This window comes from Thamnophis elegans, chromosome 4, assembly GCF_009769535.1.
Source record: "Thamnophis elegans isolate rThaEle1 chromosome 4, rThaEle1.pri, whole genome shotgun sequence".
Classification (NCBI taxonomy): domain Eukaryota; kingdom Metazoa; phylum Chordata; class Lepidosauria; order Squamata; family Colubridae; genus Thamnophis; species Thamnophis elegans.
Window position 1 is genome coordinate 51,522,298 of NC_045544.1, and position 23,187 is coordinate 51,545,484.

General features: G+C 36.7%; 1 protein-coding gene across 1 annotated transcript in view; it reads left to right on the top strand.

Annotated features, from left to right (window-relative positions):
* Positions 1 to 23,187, top strand: part of ADGB (androglobin) — a 112,432-nt gene that overhangs the window by 56,500 nt on the left and 32,745 nt on the right. Inside the window, 15 exon segments of the mRNA XM_032217185.1 lie at positions 344 to 355; positions 1,010 to 1,142; positions 6,224 to 6,338; positions 6,820 to 6,895; positions 6,898 to 6,939; positions 6,942 to 6,983; positions 8,015 to 8,152; positions 8,871 to 8,872; positions 9,928 to 10,057; positions 11,305 to 11,398; positions 11,664 to 11,798; positions 12,470 to 12,623; positions 12,935 to 13,122; positions 14,989 to 15,173; positions 22,791 to 22,987. Coding sequence (XP_032073076.1) covers positions 344 to 355; positions 1,010 to 1,142; positions 6,224 to 6,338; positions 6,820 to 6,895; positions 6,898 to 6,939; positions 6,942 to 6,983; positions 8,015 to 8,152; positions 8,871 to 8,872; positions 9,928 to 10,057; positions 11,305 to 11,398; positions 11,664 to 11,798; positions 12,470 to 12,623; positions 12,935 to 13,122; positions 14,989 to 15,173; positions 22,791 to 22,987 — 1,643 coding nt within the window.

The window sequence follows — 23,187 nt, forward strand, 5'->3', positions numbered from 1 at the left end:
AGATAATTTATAACTTCTAGTGAATTGTAATGTTGGCATAATCACTGTCACTGCAATCCCATATCAACCTACTTTGTCATATACTGTAGTTCTAATGCATTCATACAGAAATGTGTACATGCACACACACACACACACACACACAAAATAACAGGCAAAGTTGACAGGGACCTTGGAGGTCTTCTAGTCCAACCACCTACACAAGCAGGAGACCCTATGCCATTCCAAACAAACACATAATATCAAACACAGTAGAAATTTATTCTCAAATGAATTGTTTCTAGGTTGTATTGGTGGGCTGTATGAAGAAAAACTTTCCAAAGAATATATAGAAGTAATAGAGCACTTGCAAAAAGTAAATTTGCTTCCTTTTATGTGTCTGTGTCTAAGTTAAAATATTTAACTGTGACTACATGGGATTTAACTATCTCTAGGAATATTTGCATGAGATAACCAAATTGGAAGTGTAAGTCATTTAAGGATTTTATTTTCCTATAAGGCAAGTGTCTCTGTGTCATTCAGTTGAAAATGGAAATTTCATTGAACAGGGAGGGGAAAAGGGGCACAGAAATATTACTGGCATTTTCATTATTTGAATTACACAGTACGTGTTCAAAGTGAGAAGAAATCAAGGAAAATATGTTTGGCCACAATCTTATTCTTAGTTATGGCACAGTATGTTTCTTTTAAGCTCAGTGGGACTTCTCAGTAGTCGTGTATAAAATTATATTGGATTACCTTTTTTTAGCTGAATACAGTTCTGAATTCATGGCATATCCTGGCATGATGCCTAAGTAAGTTCAAAGCGCAAAAAATGATGAGCCTTTTTTTCACTATAGCTTATTAGGTACAAAGATCGTTTGCTGGAATATATAAATTAAATTTTCCTAATATTTAACAACAATTTGTGCTGATTTTTTGTTTGTTTGTTTTGCATTTATAAAAAGAGGTATGGCTGTATATTATTATTAATATATCCTGTTTTCCTACTTTTCTAGCACTTGTACAGAAGAAAACCAAGTTGTTCCTTTGGGGTTACTCATGGTTGAAAGTTTTTCATGGAAAAATTTATCTCCAGGGCAGTTAATCCTGAAGATCCACACATATGCTACTAAAGCTGCTGTAATAAGTCTTCCTGCTGGGTATGTGCTGGTTTTCTTTCTGTGAGAAACATTATTCTCAATCAGATATAAAGGTCTCACTATTCCCATAGTAGCCAGGTAGGTGACTATTGAAAGGGAACCCACATCAAGCAGAACCTGGATGCAATAACATCCTGCTGTTGCTGTTTCCTGCAGGTAATATTGGAGGGATAAAAGCTCTGTAACAGGACATAATATATTATATAGCTATCATATATATGTTGTGCACTGGGAGGCATCCATTTGTTATCTCTAAACATGATCTTATATTTGTTTACACTGAACCACATGCATTTTGTATGTTTATACAACCATTTGGAAACATGCCTTGAGAATTCTTCACTTTCCTTCTACTTTTCTGTTTTGATTGTATAAACTTTGACAGATTATTTAAACAGAAATCGTACAAGAATTACATGCTACCCTTTTTCAATCTCTGTAAGACCTTGAAAACCACAGTTTAGTGAGAAAGGTCAAAAAGAAACACAGTTTATATTTTTTCTCTCCCTTTTTCTACTTTTCTCTTTTTGTCCCTGTCTTCTTTCAGTCCAGTGCTTAACCAGAGAAGCATCCTTTGGTAGCTTGTAAAGAAAATAGGGGGAAATGGTATCCAAGTTTGTCTAAGGGAATCAGCAGAGAAGCTAAGAGCAATATAAATTCTGAGACAAACTTAGTTGGGACTTGCAGAGTTTATGCAATGTTTATCTTCTTGACTGAAGAAGACCTAAAATACTCCTGCTCAAATGCAAGTTTATTTCCTCATTGGAGGAGAAAGTGTATGCGGTTGAGGAGCGATGCATCTGAGAAGATAAAAAAGCAGAGAAAGCAGAGAAAATAAACTAAACCATAGGGAGAAAAACTCTTTGGTAGAGGCAAACACCTGATTCTGGGAGAAACTGGTATCAAACTCTTCCTTTCAGCTACCTGAACAAGCAAAGCTTGATACCATAAGTCATTGATACTATAAAACATTGTAGAAGACACTTGAGCTTTAATCAATTGAAGAAATCCAAAAGCTATCCTGAGAAAGAAGCAGTATATCACGATTGAGGTGATTCTCTGCTTAGTGGAACTGAGGTGGCTGTGAGAGGTGGGTTCCTACCGGTTCGCACTGGTTCGGGCGAACCAGTAGTGGTAATTTGGCCTGAGTCGCAGAACCAGCAGCGTCGCAGGCCGGCCACACCCCCAAACCGGTTCCTTGGTCTCCGCTGCCATTGCCGGCATGTTTTTTATTAGTATTACATGGTCTTTGCACATGCGTGGAACAATTTGCAGTGAACTGTGCACACGCACACAGCGCAAGTCTGGTGTGCGCATGAGCAAAGCAAACCAGTACCAATGCAGGCAGGAACCCTGGCACAAACCCAATAGGATATCTGTCTAGAGAAAACAGATGATTATTTAAAGAAACCAATTTACAACAATTACAGAGAAGCAGAGGCAAATTATGAATGGACCTGTAACAATAAGAGAACTTTCCGAAGCTGTAAAAAGGATTAAACTAAGAAAGTGGCTAGAGGCAGATGGGTTATCTGGATCTTATTATAAAGGTTTTGAGGATGATTTTTATTACCTTTATAAAGCATGATGAACTCTTATCTTATAGGCAGAAAAAATGCCAGAGAGTTTTTAAAAAAGCCAATATAGTATTAATATATAAAGGACAAAAATTGACTTTAACAAGAAGTCAATATCATTACTGAATCATAACTCCAAATTGTTCACAGTGATTCTTGCTGGTACACTAAAATAATTTTGCAACAATTTATTCATGAGGATCAGCATGAGCTTTTACTTAGAAGACATTTCGAGAAGAATGCTAGAAATGTGTTGGATATTTGGAACAACATAATGAAAAATAATCCACATTGATTTTCTTAAATACAGAGAAGACCTTTGACAATTTGAAGTGGGCTTTTTTGCTCATGATTCTGGAAGGTATGAATTTTGACAAGAACTTTATAAAATTGGCAAGATCAATTTGTACTTCACAGAAAGCAGAAATATTTATTAATGAAGATATAACAAAACCCTGTGAGATATAAAAAAGAGCAAGAAAGGGATGCCCAGTCCCTTGTTTTGGTTCTTAAAATACTGAATAGAGATATAAGACAAGATGTTAAGATTGTGAGAGTAAAAATTAAAAAATGAAGTTATATGTTAAGGACTTTTGCCAATAACAAAGAATTTGGTGCATTAAGCAGGTTTCAGGATTAATAAATAGAAGATGAAGATATTAAAAATATATATGAAAATACAAGATTAAACAGCATTGATGAATAAAATTGGTGCTAAGATTGAAAAGAAGGTAAAATATATATGATTGTCTGTTATTTCAAAATAACTCTATTAAGATATGAAATTAAGTTTAAAGAAATCTTAAGATGGGAGAAACTCCCATTGTCATTGCTGGCGATAATTTATGTGATAGAAATGAAGGTTCTGCCTATTATGAATTTTTTGTTTCAAACAATGCCTGTTTTGACAACTGAGGCTCCATTTAAACAGTGGCAGAAGTATATATTTAGAGTTTAGAGTTTAGAGTTTTATTAGAATTTGTAGGCCGCCCTTTTCCCTGAGGGGACTCAGGGCGGCTCACATAAAACCGGGAAAGGGGAATACAGACATCAAGATAGAAACATATAATAAAATGGTAGGCAACATACATTCATCATTCGGGAGGGGCAACTATCCTTATCCCCAGGCCTGACGGGTGAGCCAGTTCTTCAAGGCTATGCGGAAGGCCTGGACGGTGGAGAGGGTACGAATCTCTACGGGGAGCTCGTTCCAAAGGGTCGGGGCTACTGCTGAGAAGGCCCTCCTCCTTGTGGTTGCCAGCCGACACTGGCTGGCCGATGGGATACGGAGGAGGCCTAGTCTATGGGATCTTATTGGTCGCAGGGATGTAATTGGCAGAAGGCGGTCTCTCAAGTATCCAGATCCACTGCCATGTAGGGCTTTATGGGTGATTAATAGCACCTTGAAGCGCATCCGGAGATCGGCAGGCAGCCAGCGCAGCTCGCGGAGGATAGGTGTTATGCGGGTGAATATTCCTCAAATGATGTTCTAAATGATGTTATATCTAAATTTGTGTGACAGGGAAAAAACATGGGTTAAATTTAAAGTGTTACAACATGCAAAGGGCATTGGAGGATTGGATTTACCTGATTTGAAATAATGTTTGCATCTTGCTGTTTGATTTGATGAAAGAGTGACACTGCTTTTGGAGTAAAGTCTCTTGGAATGAGAAGAACATGATCTAAAATTTGGGTGGCATGGATATTTGTGGTACAATAAACTCAAGGTTGACATGGATTTTAAAGACACTCATGTTAGATATACCACATTGAAAATATAGATATAAATTGTATACCAAACACCCTTGTGGCCTTTAGCTGTAAATCAGTATATAGATGGGAAATAATTTTGTCAAGGAGGATGACAAAACAAGAATTGATGGCGGAGGGATATAATTGCCATGGTTCTCTTATTCATAATTATTAGAAAGATTAAAAAGATAAATAATGGTTGGAACATTATAAAACTGAGTTTGAAATAGACTTGCACACAAATGATAAATATGTAACTGCTAAAATGTATAAACTTTATTGAAATTTGAAACAGAACAAGTGAAAGAATGTATGATAAACTGAACAAAACTGATTATGCAGATGAAACAATAAGAAAATATGAAGATTGAAATTTATATTATAATATAATATTAAAGAGACTTTTTATAAAAGGATCAATCATTGGTATCTGTCATGTAGAGAAATTGTCTAGAGAATGTATAAAAGCACTTCAAATGTACAATATGTTTTAAATATGGCTAACAAGAAAAGCTATTTATCATGTTTGGTGGACATGTAAGAACACTAGAAAATACTGGATTCAAATACACTGATTCAGATGACATTAAAGATTAATATACAATAGAGGCCAGAGGTTTTTCTTTGGAGATGATGGACAAACAGTTGGAAAAAAGTTATGGAACTTCGTTTTGTACAAGATACTGTAGCAAGATTATTGCATGTACAAAGATGGAAAGATTTATTTAATAAGATACTATTTGTCTTGGCTCCTAGATAACTTAGTACTTGCCTTCTCCAACCAAATTCAGTTGACCTAGAATGTGCATTTTAAAGAAAGTTGGTTGGAGTTTCACACTTTTGTTAACTGGGGGTGGCTGGGGCCTAGAACAATGTTTTTCAGTGATAGCCCTTTACAGAATAACCTGCCTCTGGAACTGATATTGGTTTCTACCCTATTCGTCCAGAAATTGGTTAAACCTGAGTTTCTTCTGGAGTGTGTTAGAGTATTCATTGTGATGACTCAACTTTGGCTTGCTTCCTTTATTCTTTGGTGTTTTTCTTTTTTATCTTGTTTTTGCATTATTTATCATAATGTTTTAATTTTGTTGTTAATGCATTGGGAATGTTAAGGATATACAAAATCAATTAGTAAATAATTCCAATAAACCATTATATTATTCCTGATTGGTTGGTTAAAGGCTGTGATTGAGAGGTACTTTGCTTAGCCCAACTTATAAATTGGTGAAACAGTTGAGATTTGTACCAGGAATTGATTTTACTTGCTTTTTTAAGTTATTATTATTATATTAGAGTTATTATTAGAAGTAATTCCCATTGGGTTCCATTAAACTGATTTTTTTAAATGTATGCTTAAATTACAGCCTTAGTCACTAATCTACAATGCCTGGGAATAGTTAAACAACCTTGTAGGTTACAACAATATCACACTGTAAATTTTAAAAAATGAGATGAAGAAGAAAAGAGCATCTTGCTAAACTGCAGTGCATAAGATTTGAATCCATCTCAATTTTAGCTACAGCATATGATTTTTGGATTAGGCATTATATCTACATTGCTATGCATGTGTACTTTGCAACTTAACCAATATTTTTGCAGGTTAAATGAAATGCAGACTTTCATACATTGCTTATTTCAGTCCATAAATTTTATATTCACTTTTTTTTCTATTATGTGTAAATAAATTATGAACATTATATTGGAAAAATTAATTTGGAAATTACTTTCGTGTGTTGCTTTTTTAAAATATAGCCGCCACGTGTTACTTTTTACTGCAAGCTCTCCATAGGACACAATATCCAATCTGTGTAGTATGGTGCCATGTGTATTTGGTGAAGAGGATATAGTTCTACCAAATCTTGAAAAGGTATTTGTTACCATGGTAATTGGATTTGTGTTCTCATTGACTATTATTTACTTTATAGTGGGGGAGAGGATTGTTTCCTTTTTCATTTCATTTTATTTACAGTCTCTATTTTTAGTTTTATTCTTGGCTTTGAAAAATAAAGTGGCCAGGGCTTGCTTGAAAATATTGACTTTTAGTAACATTCCATCCTAGAGTCACGTAGGTTAATGCAGTCAGTGGAAGGATATATTAATCATTAACTTAGGTATGACATGCAGCATTTTCTTATGAGATTAGATAACACATCATATCCATAGAGTCCTGAGCTGATGACACTTGCCCTACGTGGGTTTTGATGATTACTTTGATGATGTCACTAATTAGAGATATTGATAAGCATTATAAGTTAGGGTATACTACATCCACTTATACGTTTGGCATATGCATATTCTTTGAATAGTTCTTAGTTATTGACAGATAAAGTATTTCTTTCCTCCCCCAGGAAAGCTATCGTTTTATGGAACAAGCTGCTGCTAGAATGAAAGCCATTGGAAATGTAATAATTAATTATGGGAATGCAGAAATCTTCCCAAAGCTATGAAAGCCTTGGAATTAACACATTGCCCCCTGGTCTTTATGGCACAGGAATCGCAAGAGAACATTCTAAGGGTAAAAACAAACAAACAAACAAAAAGAAGACACTAATTTGTATAGGTAGTCCTCGACTTACAATAGTTCATTTAGTGACTTTTCCAAGTTACAACATCACTGAAAAAAGTGACTTATTATCACTTTCATGTGATCCCCTTTGCAACCTTCTGACAAGCACTGTCAATGGGGAAGCCAGATTCACTGAACAACCATGTTACTACTTCAAAACTGCAATCATGCACTTAACAACTCTGGCAAGAATGGTTGTAAAATGGGGCAAAATTCACTTAACAACTTTCTCACTTGACAACAGAAATGTTGGGCTCAGTTGTGGGCATAAGTTGAGTACTACTTGTATATGCTCTTGGTTATTGTTTCTGACGGGATCTGTCATCTAATTAATATGTTTAATAAAATATGCTATTAATTCCTAATGATTTGAAAATTGGCATTTTTCAATGGGACAAAAAGCCTAGCCCAGATACCACTTACCAATCATCTAAGAGGATCTAAGTCAGGTTTATCATGTTTTCTATGCAGGATGTAAATCCTGTTTTCTGAGGGTATAGATCTGATCTTGGAATCCCATTCGCAATATTTTCACAGAGTTTTGCAGCTGTTGCTTTTTACAAGCAGGGAATCTATAGGATCCACAGCTGTCTTAATTCCGATTTGCTCCCAAAACACCACCTAATTTTTACAAATCTCTGAGATGGTGTGAATTTTATTTTTTAAACACATATATTATGATCAGATAAATACATCTGATGCTGTGAATAAATATTTTACAATGTCTTCTGATCAGAACTGGAGTGATATCAAATCAATCTTATCTAATAAGAAAATAACCCATTTATACAATAGTAATAAAAGCTAGTTCCCAAATAAATAGACTCATCTATTTTCTTGACTTTGTGTGTGTGTGTGTGTGTGTATGTGTATAATATAATAATGGTCTGTTTTCTTAAATATAAAATAATATATCAATTTTATATGAATAGTGTATTTATTTTAAATAATTTGCTGTTGTTTATTTTTATATATTTAGGCTTTTAATAATGCCTTTTGGCATCTGATGAAACAAATATTAGGCAATGTTCCTTCCAATTATGAATTTGCTTACAGAAGTTTTACACTGGATTTTAAGCTCAGTGATGTTTCTGTTGAAGACACTGAATCCTCAGGTAAAATAAGTGAAAGAATTTATCAGCAATATTTGTCTTTAAATATTCTATTGATAATAGAATTTGGGAGAAAATCAGTGAATATTGTAAATATTGTAAATCCAGCCATTCTTATATTGACAAATAAAAAGCACCATGTTAAGCATTCATTAAATCTTCATTAAAATGGTAAATGCCCTTTTTATCCCTCATGAATCTGAAATAAGATGACTAATTAAATTGTCTTTATTATTAGCCTATTTGAGGAAACAGGCCCCATACCTGTTAGATGTGAAGGTCCTTTTTGAGCACAATGGAAGAACATCATTTGAGGAATTTAATGTTTAATTTTTATTTTTTCAACATTTATCATTCCTTGATAATAGAAGGCAATAGTGAGTCTGAGTACTGCTAGCTGTATTTCCTTCCTTGTGTATGCTGTTGATGATTGAAAGCCAATGAAGTAGCATTTTGAAGTTTGGACATAACTTTCAATATGTGTTGGGCATGGCTTCATTTCACATAGCCCTACCTATTATTATATAAAGCTGGCATCTAATTCTGAAAAAATAAACATATTGTGAATATATAAACTGATTTCAATTTTTTAAATAAAACCTAAAATTACAGTCTTTATGGTTTTTTCCTAATTTTTGGAGCTGCAGTCATTTCAATACCAATGCTACCAAATTAATAATGGCAATAAAGATTAAGAATTTTCCTTAGCTCTTCTTTCTAGTGGTCTTTTGGATATTTGCAATTAAGATCTAGTGGCGCTAAACACTTGCAGGTATTTAGCAAGATCCTTAAAAAACTTTCAGTCATAAATGTTTTAAAAACTTTAATTGAATTTCAGTTTTAATTAATTCCTGGCAGACAAAGAGAACAATGCCTCTCTTATCTAAAGTTGCAAGACTTTGACTTTTTCCCCTGAGAATTTATTTAAACTATATCTAGCCTAAATACTAACTTTGATAAATCCTGTATATTGATTATACTTTTTTTTTAAAAAGAATATATTCTTGTATATTTTACAACTTCAGTTTTTAGTTGATACTCATGCTTTGAATGAAATTAAATGACACTCAGCTTTTGAAGCTTTTCTTCATTAGGAAAATAGTCATATGATGTGGCCATTTCAGGTTTTTGCAGTCATTTTCCAGTATCCTTGTGAAATTACATTCAGCATTCTAACAGTGGGCATGCTACACATTTATAAAGTCATGATATGGTGCTGTTTTATTTTCTGTCCCTTTTGATATGAGCAATGAGTTTACATTTTTTGATTGTACCTCTGTAGTTTTTATGAGGTTTCCATTGTTTAGGATTTTATCCTTAAATATGCATTTTTTTTCTTGTCCGTAGATAGATAATTTGGGATACAATAAAGATCAGTGCTTATGGAATAGAGTTCACTGTTAATACGTAGAAATCATCATAATATTATAAAAGTCACATGGTCATATATTTTTAACTGCTTTTTAAGGAAAAAAAAACCCTCTCTCAAGGTTTTTACCCACAGAACAGTTTAAAACACGGGTGTCAAATGTGTAACATCACGTCACCACGTGATGAATCGCAACTTTTTCCCTCTTCGCTTAAACGGGGGTGGGGATGGCCAGTGCATGACACATCCGGCCCGTGGGCTGCAAGTTTGACAAAAAAAGGATAGTTCATCATAAAACATTTCATTCCAAGTCACTCGTTGTGTTTTATGAATTTTAGGATTTTTTTGTGATTATGTATATATTATATATACATAGTATATTATATATTATATATTTATGTATTTTCAGATGCAACAGAGGTAATATTTTTCTTGGCAGAATAGAGAGCCTACTCCTGAAGAAGAGGAAGCTGCAGTTAAACTGCAAGCTATATGGAGAGGAACCTACATCAGGCTATTGATGAACAGCAGAAAACCAGGTCAGGATTTTCCAAATTAATCTATTCACTATTTTTAAAACAGTGGGAGTTTTTAATGGGATGTATGGGGTGAAATTTATCAGGAGAAATGTAAAATCATTTATTGTTAATTCTTTCATGATGTGTCAGAGCATCCAAACAGCTTATTATTCGTTAAACTAAAAACAGAAACTAAAACAATAATCCCCTTGGGAAGAAATCTTATGAGGAATAGAGAAAGGTATGTTCACATGGAGACAGATTCAGAAGTCGCCACACACATCATAAATATGCTTGTAGCACATTTTTAGTCAAAACTCAGTTTACTTGAAACTGCATACAATCAGCTAACAAGGATCGAACTATAAACAGACTATTGCTTATTGATCTTTTGATCCTGGGGGAAAAATATCAGCAGTTTCAGAACAGAGAATTTATTTAGCCAATATCTAGGCTGAAAATGTACTTGAATATAGAATTATACTACTAAATGTGCCTCATTACACAGCTTATCTTTCTTCACTATCCCACAAAATCATTATTTTCATACCTTTCTTTGTGAGTATTTTCACAATAGAAACTCATACTTGGTCTAAATAGTATGGATCAGACCCTACTTATTGCTACCACTCCTTCTAGTTGCATAATATTTTGTTAATTTCTTCTTTGAAGCTCTTCATCTCTGTCAAATAGTTTTTCCCATTAAAATATCATTCTGAAAAGTTGAACTGGTATGTGAATGTACTTTGAAAAATATTCAGGAAGTCACATGTCTGTTTTCTGTCCAACTCTTGAAAAAGACAGCTTTGGGGATATAACAAGTGATCATGAAAAACATGATCATCACCAGAGGTGGGTTTCTGCTGGTTAGGTCCAGATCAGGCAAACTGGTAGTGGTGGCAGCGAGAGGATTCACCACCTGCCCAGACGCTTCTGTGATGCACAGAAGCGTTACATGCGCAAGTTTGTGTGCGCACTCAAGCGAACCGGTAGTAAAAAATTGGAAACCCACCACTGATCACCACCACTCAAGATTGTGAGGTCACATAAGCAGAGTCAGTTTGATTCTTATGTGCATGGACAGATATTTTAAGTTTAGCCTAGAATCTTGATTTATTTATAGAATTAGATAGAATTTAATTTAATTAATTTAATAGATTTAATTTAAATCTATACAATACTTGGATAATACAAGTTATCACTGTACTACAAATATTCACCGTATATTACGTAGTCGTTTATATATTTTTTTCCTTTTGTAATTTTAGGCACAAAGGACAATGCTAGAGTCAAAGAAACACTTCAAAAGTTGTGGGCTGTAATTGATCCAAATTTTGAACAATGTTCTTTGATGTTTTTGAGGTAATATATCTCTTGCAATATCATATTTATCAAACCCATGTGTCCCTTTGTGAGGAAACAGCCTTTCATAACGTGGTAGCCTCCCACAGTTTGGTGTAACATGAGAAGGTGTATAAATGTTTGAAAAAAATTAATAAAATAGTCATTGCTATTTAATGTTGTGTGTTTGCATGGCCTGTGTTCATCTTATCTAGCAGAAGTAACATAATTGTTTCATCATTGTCTCTGTTAATATTCTGGTATTGTTTTGTGTTATCTTTTACAGAGATATATTTAAAAGTAAATGTAAGTCAGTTGAAAAATATCGTTGCTATGAAGATGAATGGACTAAGACAACTTTTGCTGATTATACTGTAACTTACGGGGATCAACAAGCAAATGTTTGGTTTGTAGTCTTCAGGTGAAGACTTATTATTGAGTTAGACATAACCCACCAGCAATCTGAAATGAAATTTATTTTACAGTTAATTCTCTTAATATGCCTAGACCCAAATCTTCACATACTGAAGTTTCCAATTATATGTTCCCCTGTCCTAATTTCAGATATATTAATATGTTGTCCTTTCAGGCAAATCTCTTTTTCTGTTAAGTATTCTTTCAGTTTCTGCTTTCCACATCACAAAGAGGAAACAGTAAATTTCATTATAAACAAGTTAAGTCTGAGATATGGAAAGAAACATTAAATGACTTCCTCGGTATTTTTTATTTGAAAAGTAAAGCAATACTTTTATTTTTTCCCCTCATTGACCTGGGAAATGAATACTAATTTAAAACAATTAAAAGTCAAACTTCTTTCTAAATTGCTATACTCAATGGCTACTTCAAAACCTTTCAATCTAATGCACATTTCCAATGTTAACTGTCCAAAGAACTGCAGGGCAATTCTTAGCAGCTTATGTATACCAAAAATTTGTATTTAAATACATATTGGCTTGGTTGCAGAGTTTTACAGTATTTCAGTGTGAAAATTTAACAACAGTATGGATATCCATGCAAACAAATTAGAAATAGATTTATTCAAAAAAATCCTAATATAAAATAAGTTATTTTCAATTCTTCCTTTTATTGTAGGGAAATATTTCATGTTCCAGAAGACATGATTATTGTACCAAAAGTTTATTCAACAGTACCAACCTGTGTGCTGCATGTTGTTGACAATGACACATTACAGGAAATTCCTCGGGTCTTTCTCAGAGTTGCACCTTATCTTTATACAAAGAACAAGGTGAGAGATACAAACATTTTGATATTAATCTTCATATTACTGCCATTCTTTCTTTTCTTTTTTGCTACACACCAGCACACACTCATACACACACTCATACACACACACACACAATTCAAAGTGAAGATTCAATATTAAAAGAGACTGATTCAATATGTGATGACAAATTGATTAGGCTAAAACTGCTTTGATCTTAATTTTAAATTAAGAATCAAGTCAAAATAAATTCATTGGTAAAACTTCCAAATTCTTTAAATTTTCATTTTTAAGTATCATCTTAAACATTTCAATTGATTAACTTTTTATTTTAGAAAGGATATACTTTCATGGCTGAAATTCAGACTGGTGAATCAGCTGTGCCAGCTGGGAAAGTAAGACTTCGGCTCATAAGTTCTTACATTCCTCTTCCATTTCTCTCTCGTGAAGCTGTAAACAACATGTTTGCTGTTAAAGAAGTGAAAGACTATTATCTACCAAATGATAAGGATATTATATTCAGGTAAAATATGAAAAAGATTAATTATAGTAGTAGTAGTAGTAGTAGTAGTAGTAGTAGTAGTAGTAGTAGTAGTATACATTTTATGCACATAAATTATTTTTAGTATGTAATATCAGAGGACTGAGCAAGTATTTGAAAAGGAGTATTTCACATGTAAAGAGGCTCAGGAGCAGCTTACAAAGCAATTGTGTGCAAACCTGGAAAAAGATGCAATTTATACACCCTTTCTCTATGTGTGTTTGGGGGGAATAATAGTTAAATGCAGGTGATTCTACAATTATAAAGGAATGAAAGGTAATAAATACTAACAAACAGACTAAAAACTACTTCAGTTCAGTTTGGTTTGCAATTCTTTCCACCATGATCAGTGCACCTCATTACAGTATTTTTCTAAAGATTACGGAAGATGATCTAATATTGCTAGATATTTGTTTAGAAATATTAGAGGCAGTATGAATAAAAAATGGCTTTCCAGTTCCAGTTTTTGTTATTGGCTAGATAAATATGTAATGAATACATTACTCTACAGGTGTGAGTGTAAAGTTCACGCTGTAAATAAAAAGAAGAATTATGGCCTTATAAACTATTTACTTCTTTTCTGTGGAGATAATTCAAAAATTGTATTCTCTATCAGCAGTCAGATTTTTCCAACATAATTCTGTCCTACATGTACAGATCATACCTAACTTAAGAAAACTAAAGCTTTAACAATGCAAAAGAATTAAAATTCTTAAAGATCATGGAAGTTGTGGGACATCTGTTAAGATTTCCTTGAGAACAGCTTATTAGTTAGCAACTATTCAAGACAACTTTCCCTAATTCAGTGTCCTTGGTGTTGGACATCATATTAGGGAAAGTTGGATTGGCTCTCATGTCCAGCCATTAGTTGTGCTTGGAGGGGGATTATTGGAGACATAATACAAAATGTCATGGGAAAAGTTATTCAGTATACTTATTTATTCTATTCATTCTCATTGAGGTATTATTACTAATCTGTAAGAAATAACTCACTTTCTTTTGAGTCACTTTTAAATATTAAATGTTAACTCCACTTTAACTGTAATACTATCATTTAGATGTTCTACCTATTTGTGCAGCAGCAAGTAGATTTTTCTATATATCTCTTATCTATCTATCTATCTATCTATCTATCTATCTATCTATCTTATTTATTTATTTATTTATTTATTTATTTATTTATTTATTTATTTATTTATTTATTTATTTATTTATTTATTTATCAGCACAAATACAACACAAATGTAACAAAGGCAACAGTAAAAATATTGGGTTTCTGCCTGGATGGTCTCTTGTGACAAGCCGATAGACAGAGAATGGAAGCAGTAGACTTCCTCCCATATGTGGGCATACCAGGGGTTGTGACACTAAATACATACCTATTTCCCTGGCTCAGCTGATAAGGAGGAGAACCTTGTGGCTTAGTGGTTAACACATCTGCCTAAGACGTAATACAGCACAGGTTCTAATCCCAGTAAGGGTATGGCTAGCTGATGAGAGCTAAATAGCTTGAAATAGATCTATACTAGTCTCCCTTTATTTATTTATGAGCACAAATACAACAAATGTAACAAAGGCAACTGTAAAAATATTGGGTTTCTGTCGTGATGGACTCTTGTGACGAGCCAGATAGACAGATAATGGAAGCAGTTAGCTTCCTCCCATAATTGGGGCATACCACACACACACACACACACACACACACACACACACACATATACATGCAATTTTCATATCAAACCTTAAAACTTTTCTTGAATAAAAATAAAATAGAGTTTAACCTGCTGAAGAGAATTACATATGAGATTATTATTTATTTATTTTCTGTCTTAATTTTTTCCCCTTTAGATATTTCGTAAAAGTTACAATGCCACTTATTGCTACTGTACAGGTACAGACCTCTAAACCGGATACTATAATTAAACTACAAGTTCTGGATTCTGAAGAAGAGATGGCGAACTCTACTGGGAAGGGTCATGTTATCATCCCTGCATTTCATTTCATATCTGCTGAAAGACCTTTAAGTAGTTTGTGTCAGTAGTCTATGTTTTTTTAGATAATAATGATTATTTAGATGATGGCTATCTTGAATGTATATGTGTGCGTGTTTATGTATTTATAGCAATAATGTTTTGACTAAAATTTTGATTTATTATGTTTCCTGCTGCAAAGCATAGTAGCTAGTCAGAGTTCTGCATGGCACTGTTAATGACTAGAAATGGTTTTCCATAGAGTCCAGGCTGTTTCCCTACAAGGAAATGCAGTAGCAATGCATTTGCCATATAATCTGCTTGTTTCACATAGGAAGTTAGTGCCTGATGCTGTCACAATCACTAAATATTCTTCTTTTTGCAGTCTTTTATATAATATACCCCTAAATCAACTCCAGAAAGATGGAAGATTTTATTGAATATTGTAAGCCTCGAATCTGAATCATACATAACAAAATAGCTGAAACTATATTCTTCCCCTTTCAGTTAGCTGGAGTATTCTAACAACTTCCATTAATCAATCTTTTCACAGAATCCAATCTATAATATTGTTTCATCAAACATTAAAAATTGAAGAGTGGTAGAAAAAGGGAAACTACATTATGACTAATGTAGGATTAGTCTAATCCAGGAATCTATGGTTTCCCATATATGTGTGTGTGTGTGTTTTCTGAGGTTTTTGCGGGTGTTAGTATGTAGGTCTTTGGTTATTCGGGTTTTCTCCCACGTAAAATTGGAAGTGTCTTGGCGACGTTTCGACAAAGTCTCATTCGTCATCTTCAGGCTTCGTGCTTCCAGGAGCAATGTGAGATCTCGGCTGTTTCTTCCTTTTAACTGCCAGTGGGGGTTTGAGCTGATTGGGTGGGAGCTTGGCTGTGTTCTGATTGGGTGGAGGTGTGTTCTGATTGGTTGGAGGTTTGTGTTTCATGTAAGGATAGGAGGGGTTGAAAGTGGCTAATGGTGCAGTTGCGGTCTGGCTTCTGGTCCTTGGTCGTGCCTCATCATCAATGTGGGTTATTGTCTGCTTTCTTTGTGGATGTTTGGTGGTGACATCCTGTGTGGCTCTTGTGAGTGTGGGCCTGGTGTCATTCCTCATGTTAGGGACTCGTTTATCAATAAGGGCAGGCTTCCAAATGGCTGGCAGGCGGGAGGTATTGTCCCGCCTGTTCATGCTGTGTGGGCGTTTTTTCTATCTCGATGGCTTCTCTGATTATTCTGTTGTTAAAATGTTCAGCCTTGGCAATAGTTCTGGTCTTTTTGAAGTCAATTTTATGTCCTGTGGCTTTAAGGTGTTGGACCAGGGAAGAAGTTGGTTCCTCTTTTCTGATTGCGTTTTTGTGTTCTTCTTTTTTTTTTTTTTTGAATTGCAATTTTTTATTTATTTATTTATTTTCTTAACACATATTGTATTTCCCCCCTCCCACCCTCCCCCTAAATCCCCACCTCCCTTCCCTCCCCCGACTTCCCAAAGACCATACTTGGTATAATTTTTGAACAATCACAGTCTGAAATATCTCTACATTGAACTCAGCTTCTTACTGTTACCCAAATTTAAAACAATTTAAAGTATTACTGATACTAAGCATAAGCTATCTGGAGTTTTTTAGTCCCATATTTACTTTTTATGTAATCAATCCACTTTTTCCAGTCTCTTTTGTATCTCTCGTTTGAATGTTCTTTGAGATATGCTGAGATTTTGGCCATTTCGGCTAAGTTCATAACTTTCAAAGTCCATTCTTGAATTATAGGTAAATCTTTCTTCTTCCAATACTGCGCCACCAAGAGTCTTGCTGCCGTTATTAAATACAGGATCAAATTAGTCTCTGCTACTGTAAAATCAATACATATACCCAGTAAAAACAACTGGGGGGTAAATTTTATCCTTCTTTTGAAGATGTTTTGCAGGATCCACCATATTTTTATCCAAAATGCCTTAACATTACGACATGTCCACCATATATGAAAATATGTAAGTTTTTGTGTTCTTCAATGCGTGCACTTATTCTTCTGTTGGTTTGTCCTATGTATGTGGTGGTGCAGGTGGTGCATGAGATTTCATATACTCCTTGATTTTCTAACTCAATTTTGTCTTTGGGGTTTCTTAGGATGGTGGATATTTTTCGGTTTGTGCAGAATGCTGTCTTGATGTTGTGTTTGTGGAGGATTTTGCTGATTCTGTCTGTGGTGCCTTCTATGTATGGGAGGAGGGCTTTTCCGTTTTCTTGTTCTCTGTCCTGGATTTTAGTGTGGGTTTCTTTTTGGATTAGGTTGGTGATTTATTTCCTGTCGCCAAGACACTTCCAATTTTACGCGGGAGAAAACCCGAATAACCAAAGACCTATATATACCAAAGATTATATATATATTGGGCAATCCTACTGAAATTGTTTTAAAAATGTAATCCTTGCTCTAAATTGCTGGCATCTCCCTGACTTATAGTTTGATAATTCCAAAGTAATTGAAGCAGTACATTGTTTTCAAGCATCTCTTCACTTGCCTTTACTTGCCTTTGTTCCAGTAGAAGAATTAGTTTTGAAGTATAAATAAAGACCAGTGAATCCCAACTCTTTTTAAAAAGTGAATCAATGAAAATAAGGGGAATCCCTTATTTGAGAATGCTTGTCTTTATATACTGTAAGTCACTTACTTTATCAAGATCATTGTCGGAGACCATTCTTTATGTGTGGTGGCACACTATATATGAATTCTCAACCCTTGACTAGGGGAATTGTTAACTTGTTTGTATTGTTTAGCTCACTGTTAGTATATTATAACCCTGGTGTTAATCTCTGTTTAGCTGGGTGTTGATTACTGGCAAGATGTTTTGGGCTTTCCTATTGTCTCTGTTGAATGATATATAGATATTGTTTATCTTTGTATGTCTGTAGATGGCTGATTTGTTTCCCAATAATAATTTAAACTTATAATTATGGTGAAGTCTGTCCATGTGTTGGAAATGAAACAATTTTCGTGTCTTCTGATTGCTGGTTAGTGTTCATGGATGTGCTTTGCTAGTCTTCTTCCTGTTTGTCCTACATAGTGTCTGTTACAGACCTTATACTATATGGTGTGGGTGTCTGCTGTTTATTCTTCTGGGGTTGCAGGTCTTTTGGTTTATTTATGATGTTTTGGAAGACTTTGGTTGGTTTGTGTGCTATGGTAGCATCAGATGCTTTTGTCATCCTTTTTTGCCACTCCTTTTTCTTTGGACTCAAACTTCGTTTATCAAACTATTGTTTTAGGCTGCAGCTCTTTCTCCTGCTCCCAAGGTCATCCCCACGTACCATTACATAAACCTCCTACAATCTTCAGTACTTGTGATATCCTTCAGGATTACTGATTTTAGAACATGTTGCTCAGGCAGGCAGGTCTCACCAGTGATGTTAGGGACAAGGAGAGAAAACAAACTTAGGGCACTCTGTTACAGAGTTGCCTCAGAGTTCAGTTCTTCTATTGTGTTTAGCATCTACATGAAACCAGTCTGAGAAGATTTCTGCTAATTCAGGATGAAGTACCATCAATATGCTGGGCTACTCCACCCACCCCAGACCCAGTTCAAGATGTGATAGAAATTATAACTCCGTGCCTGAGAGCTATCAGAATTTAAGTGGGGAGAAACAGAAGCAAGGCTCAACCAAAATAAGACTGCTGTTAATTTAAAAGCCATGACTAATTTTGCCTTTTGATTGAATTGTTCATTCTCAGAGAGAACAGGCTTGCAATCTAATCTGAATAAATAAATATGTCATGGACTCAGAACTTCTATCAGAAAAGCAGATGGAAGTCATGGCCATGTGGGCTTTAATCTGGTTCACCGGTTGCAGCCTTAGCTGGAACATGAAGTATTGAGAATAGTTGCTTGTGCTCTTACCATCTCCCAGTTAGATAACTGTTCTGACCCCCCTCTTTGCTCGTTCAAAAACGACAGCCACACACACAGCTTGAAAAAGGAATGTCTTTATCAGTCCCGGCTCAAGCTGGCTGCAAGCCCAAAAGAAACATAGATAAACGTCTCTTACAAAAAGTCTTCACTCAAACCAACGACCAGCTAGATCTCACAGGTTGGGCCTCCTCCGGGTGCTGTCGACCGGACAATACCGGCTGGTGGCCCCCCGGGGGATGGCCTTCTCTGTAGCTGCGCCGGTCCTGTGGAACGATTTACCCATAGAGATCCGGACTCTTACCACTCTCCCGGCCTCCTGAAAAGCCACCAAGACCTGGATGTTCTGGCAGGCCTGGGGCTGTTGATCAATGTCCAGTCCCACTCAGACAGAATGGATGGTGTGCAATTTTAACAATTGTATTTTTACCTTTAATTTTTAAATGTTTTTATCTTGTCTGTAAGCCGCCCAAGGGAGTGGGCGGCATACAAATTTTATTTTTAAAAAAAAAATTAAATACCAAACAGCGTTACATGAATTCAGATACTTGGCTAAAGGCTTCTCTCAATGGTTACACACAAATGGAGAACGACAAACAACGTTGACTTCTGCAACTAAGGCGTGGCACCATCAGTCTTTTATCCACAGGAGGAGAGCCTTAACAAGCCCCTTCTCCCGGGAGCATCCTGAAACCACCCACAGATAGCAGCTCCAAAGGCTCCTACCGAGCCACAACACTATCCCCCACAGCAGGGCCCTTCCCCCGGGTCTAACAGTCCAGATGCGGTCGGAATGGATTGTCCATAAGATGGCCCGCACTCATCTCCTGTGTTTCCTCCTTCGTAATTCCCAAATACCTGCAGGAACATTCCCCTTGATCCAATGCTCCCCAGGTATCCGGTGGCCCCCATGTCTCCTCCCGCCCTGCGTGGTGTCGACACCCCGTCCAGGGTCCTCCACCTTCTCCAAGGCCAACCCACCAGCCCCCGTGCTGTCGGAGTCTGGCGGCAGCTCTAACAGCTCCGGCCTGGCCACAACACCCTGTCCAGGGTCCTCCACTTCCTCCAAGGCCAACTCATAAGACCCCTCGCCGTCGGAGTCTGGCGGCAGCTCCACCGACTCCTGCGGTGGAGCTGCCACCAGACTATCCCCCACCGCAGGGCCCTTCCCCCAGTTCTGACGCTCGGGATGTGGCCCGGAAGGGTTGGTGACGGCCTCCATGGAACACAGTCCCAGACACTGGTACCCTGCCGGGATCCTAGAAACGAAGTCCTGTGCTGCGGGGACCGGAGTCGGCAAGGGCTGGAATCTTGGCGAAGCCCTCCTTGCAGACCTGGCCCATTGGCACTGGACACACGACTCCACGCATTTCCGCATATCATTTCTTAAACGGGGCCACCAAAACTGACGGGATGCCAGGCGCAATGTCCGGAAAAAACCCCAATGTCTCGCTGCAGAAGCGCCATGAACCTGAGAGAGCACCCGTCTACGGATGTGCCCTGCAGGAACATAGAGCCAGCCCCGATACTTCAAAAGATCCCCTTCCAAAGTCCACAGGGAAGCCGGCCCTACTTCCGTCTTTCATCGCTCCACCCATTCCTCACCCCGCTGCACATCCCGTATCAGAGACTGTATGCTCACGGAATGATAAACTGCAGCGCAGGATGCAACGGGTAGAACAGTCCGAGGTGGAAGCGAGTCCGCAGGGTCAGAGTTCTCCGATTTCCTAGGCAGGGCATCCGCCCTGGGATTCCACACCCCACGAATGCACGCTACATTGTGCAAACGAGGTATCAAAGCTGCACAAACATGCCGATTGTCTGACATGATAGTTCGTTGCTGAGGGACAGCCGCAGTCTGCGCAACCCTTCTATTCTTCTTGGGGCAACTCCCCGCCAGGTGTCCAAGATCCCCACAGTAGAAACACAATCCCTCAGCACGTCGTCTGTCCATCTCTGTATGTGACACTCGAGGTCTAACAGCACCCAACTCCATGGGCTCCTCCCAGTTCACTGCAGTCTCTTGATAAACTGGCATGCTGGTGGTCTCCTGGAATGCACGGCGAGGCCTTCGCCTCTGCAGCCGGGTGTCTATCCGGAGGCACAAGTGGACCAACGCGTCGAACTTTGGTGGCCTGTCCACCCTTGCCAGTTCATCTTGCAAGGCATCAGACAATCCATCTTGGAAAGTGTCCATCAGAGCTGGTTCATTCCACGCTGAATCCTGGCTACGCAGCCTGAATTCACTTACATAGTCTTGCAATGAGCCACTCCCCTGCTGCAGTGACTGTAGACATCTGGTTGATGTTTCCCCCCTTAATGGGATCCTCAAACATACGCTTAAAGTATTGGCAAAAACCCTGGAAGTCATCCAACAAAGGGCTCGGCTGAGTTAACAAGGGGGTAGCCCAACGGGCAGCTGTGCCTGAGAGCAAACTAATAATAAATCCCACCTTCGTCTGGTCAATGGGAAAGTCTCAAACTCAGGAACAGCTGGCATTGTCCCAGAAACACGGCAAATATGGCCTGATTCCCATCAAATTTATCCGGCATGGCTACTGGGCACTTCCTCCTTGGCTGGGGGAGCCTTAACGAGCCCCAGCTGCTTGTTATCTTCTCCCAGGAGCATCCTGAAACTACTCACTGATAGCAGCTCCAAAGGCTCCTACCGAGCCACAACAGATAACTATATTTCACACTACATGGGAATGCTTTTGAGTGCCAACTAGAAAAGTCTTATCAAAAATCCAATAGTTCATGTGCTCACTGGCCAGTGGTGGTGCTACATTATATCATTACGGCAGAAGTTTGCAGGGTTAATAGTATGTTAATGAAGAATTAAATTGCTTTAAAACCCTATATGGTTCAGAGCTTGTATTTAAGAAGTTTATTCTCCCAGAAGGAGTTTGGCCACCTGATCAAGATGGCCAAAAGCATCCAAATACCAGGAAGTGCAGCAAAAGGATCTGTTCTCTGTGAGGGTTTCTCATGAAACAGCTGAGGTGAGAATGAACTTCATTTTCATGGTCTTCTGGAAACTGGTAAAAATCTAGTTCTTCTGAAAGGCCTTTAAGAATTTACTATGGAGTTATTGCCAGCAATATTAATCTTAATTATGGGTACTTGGTGTTCTTTGAGCTTGGTTGTTTTTCTGCAGATGTTTCATACCAGAACAGGTAATCTGAAGAAGTGGAATTTGCTGGTTGTTTATGTATAGTAGCTTTCCCACCAATCTTGGTTGGAGGTTTTTCTTGATGGTTCCTTGATTTGAGTATTGTTTCTTTCTTGATTGTTCCTGTGCTGTTTGTTGCTTATCAGATGTTGTCTACTAAGGAAGATATGCCTTGATTTTTGATTATATCTTTTAATTGGGATGTAGATGGAGTTATCTCTATAGTCTACATATTTTTGTATTATTTGTTTTTATTTTGGTATCTTATCGTCTAGACTCCATCACAAACAACTAGTTATTTCTACTGACAGAACCTGTACATGTCATATATTTTGGTATATATTTTCAAATTCCAAATTAAAATTTTAAAATATTTTCACATTAAATGAATTTTAACTTTTCAAAATATTTTTTCTGTACTTCGCTAATGTTTAGCCACATTAAATAAGGCTTTCTGAGAAAGTTTGTGACACATGTAAATGTAAATGATAAAAGGGATCAACCAACAGATCAGTAACAAAATGATGTTTATAAAATATATATGATACAATATTATTTTAAAATGATACTCTTTTCAGTCCCTTTAAAATTATTCTTCCTATCTCAGCAACAGCAAGTAAAGCAAGTGGTGTAGTTCAAAGCACACCCAAAAAAGAAGCTGAAGTTGTAGCCCCTAAGAAAAAAGGTACAGTAACAGCTCAGAAGACCGTTAAGACTTCGGCTAAGGCATCACAGGAAGGTTCAGTTGTAACAGAAGAAGAAATTCCTGCTCTTCCTACCGTTGATGAGAATTTGCTTCAACAGGTGAAAGATATGAATGGATATTTAGAACTTTACATTCTTTCATGGGGGAATAAACATCCTATCCCAAATTTGTTATATATATTGTTTAACCAAGTTTTAATATGACCCAGCATTTTGTAAAACTTGGTGCCATGAGATTTTTCTCACAAGCAAGGCAAAATCTTACTACAAAGAAAACGACCCTGATTTCCATGCATGAA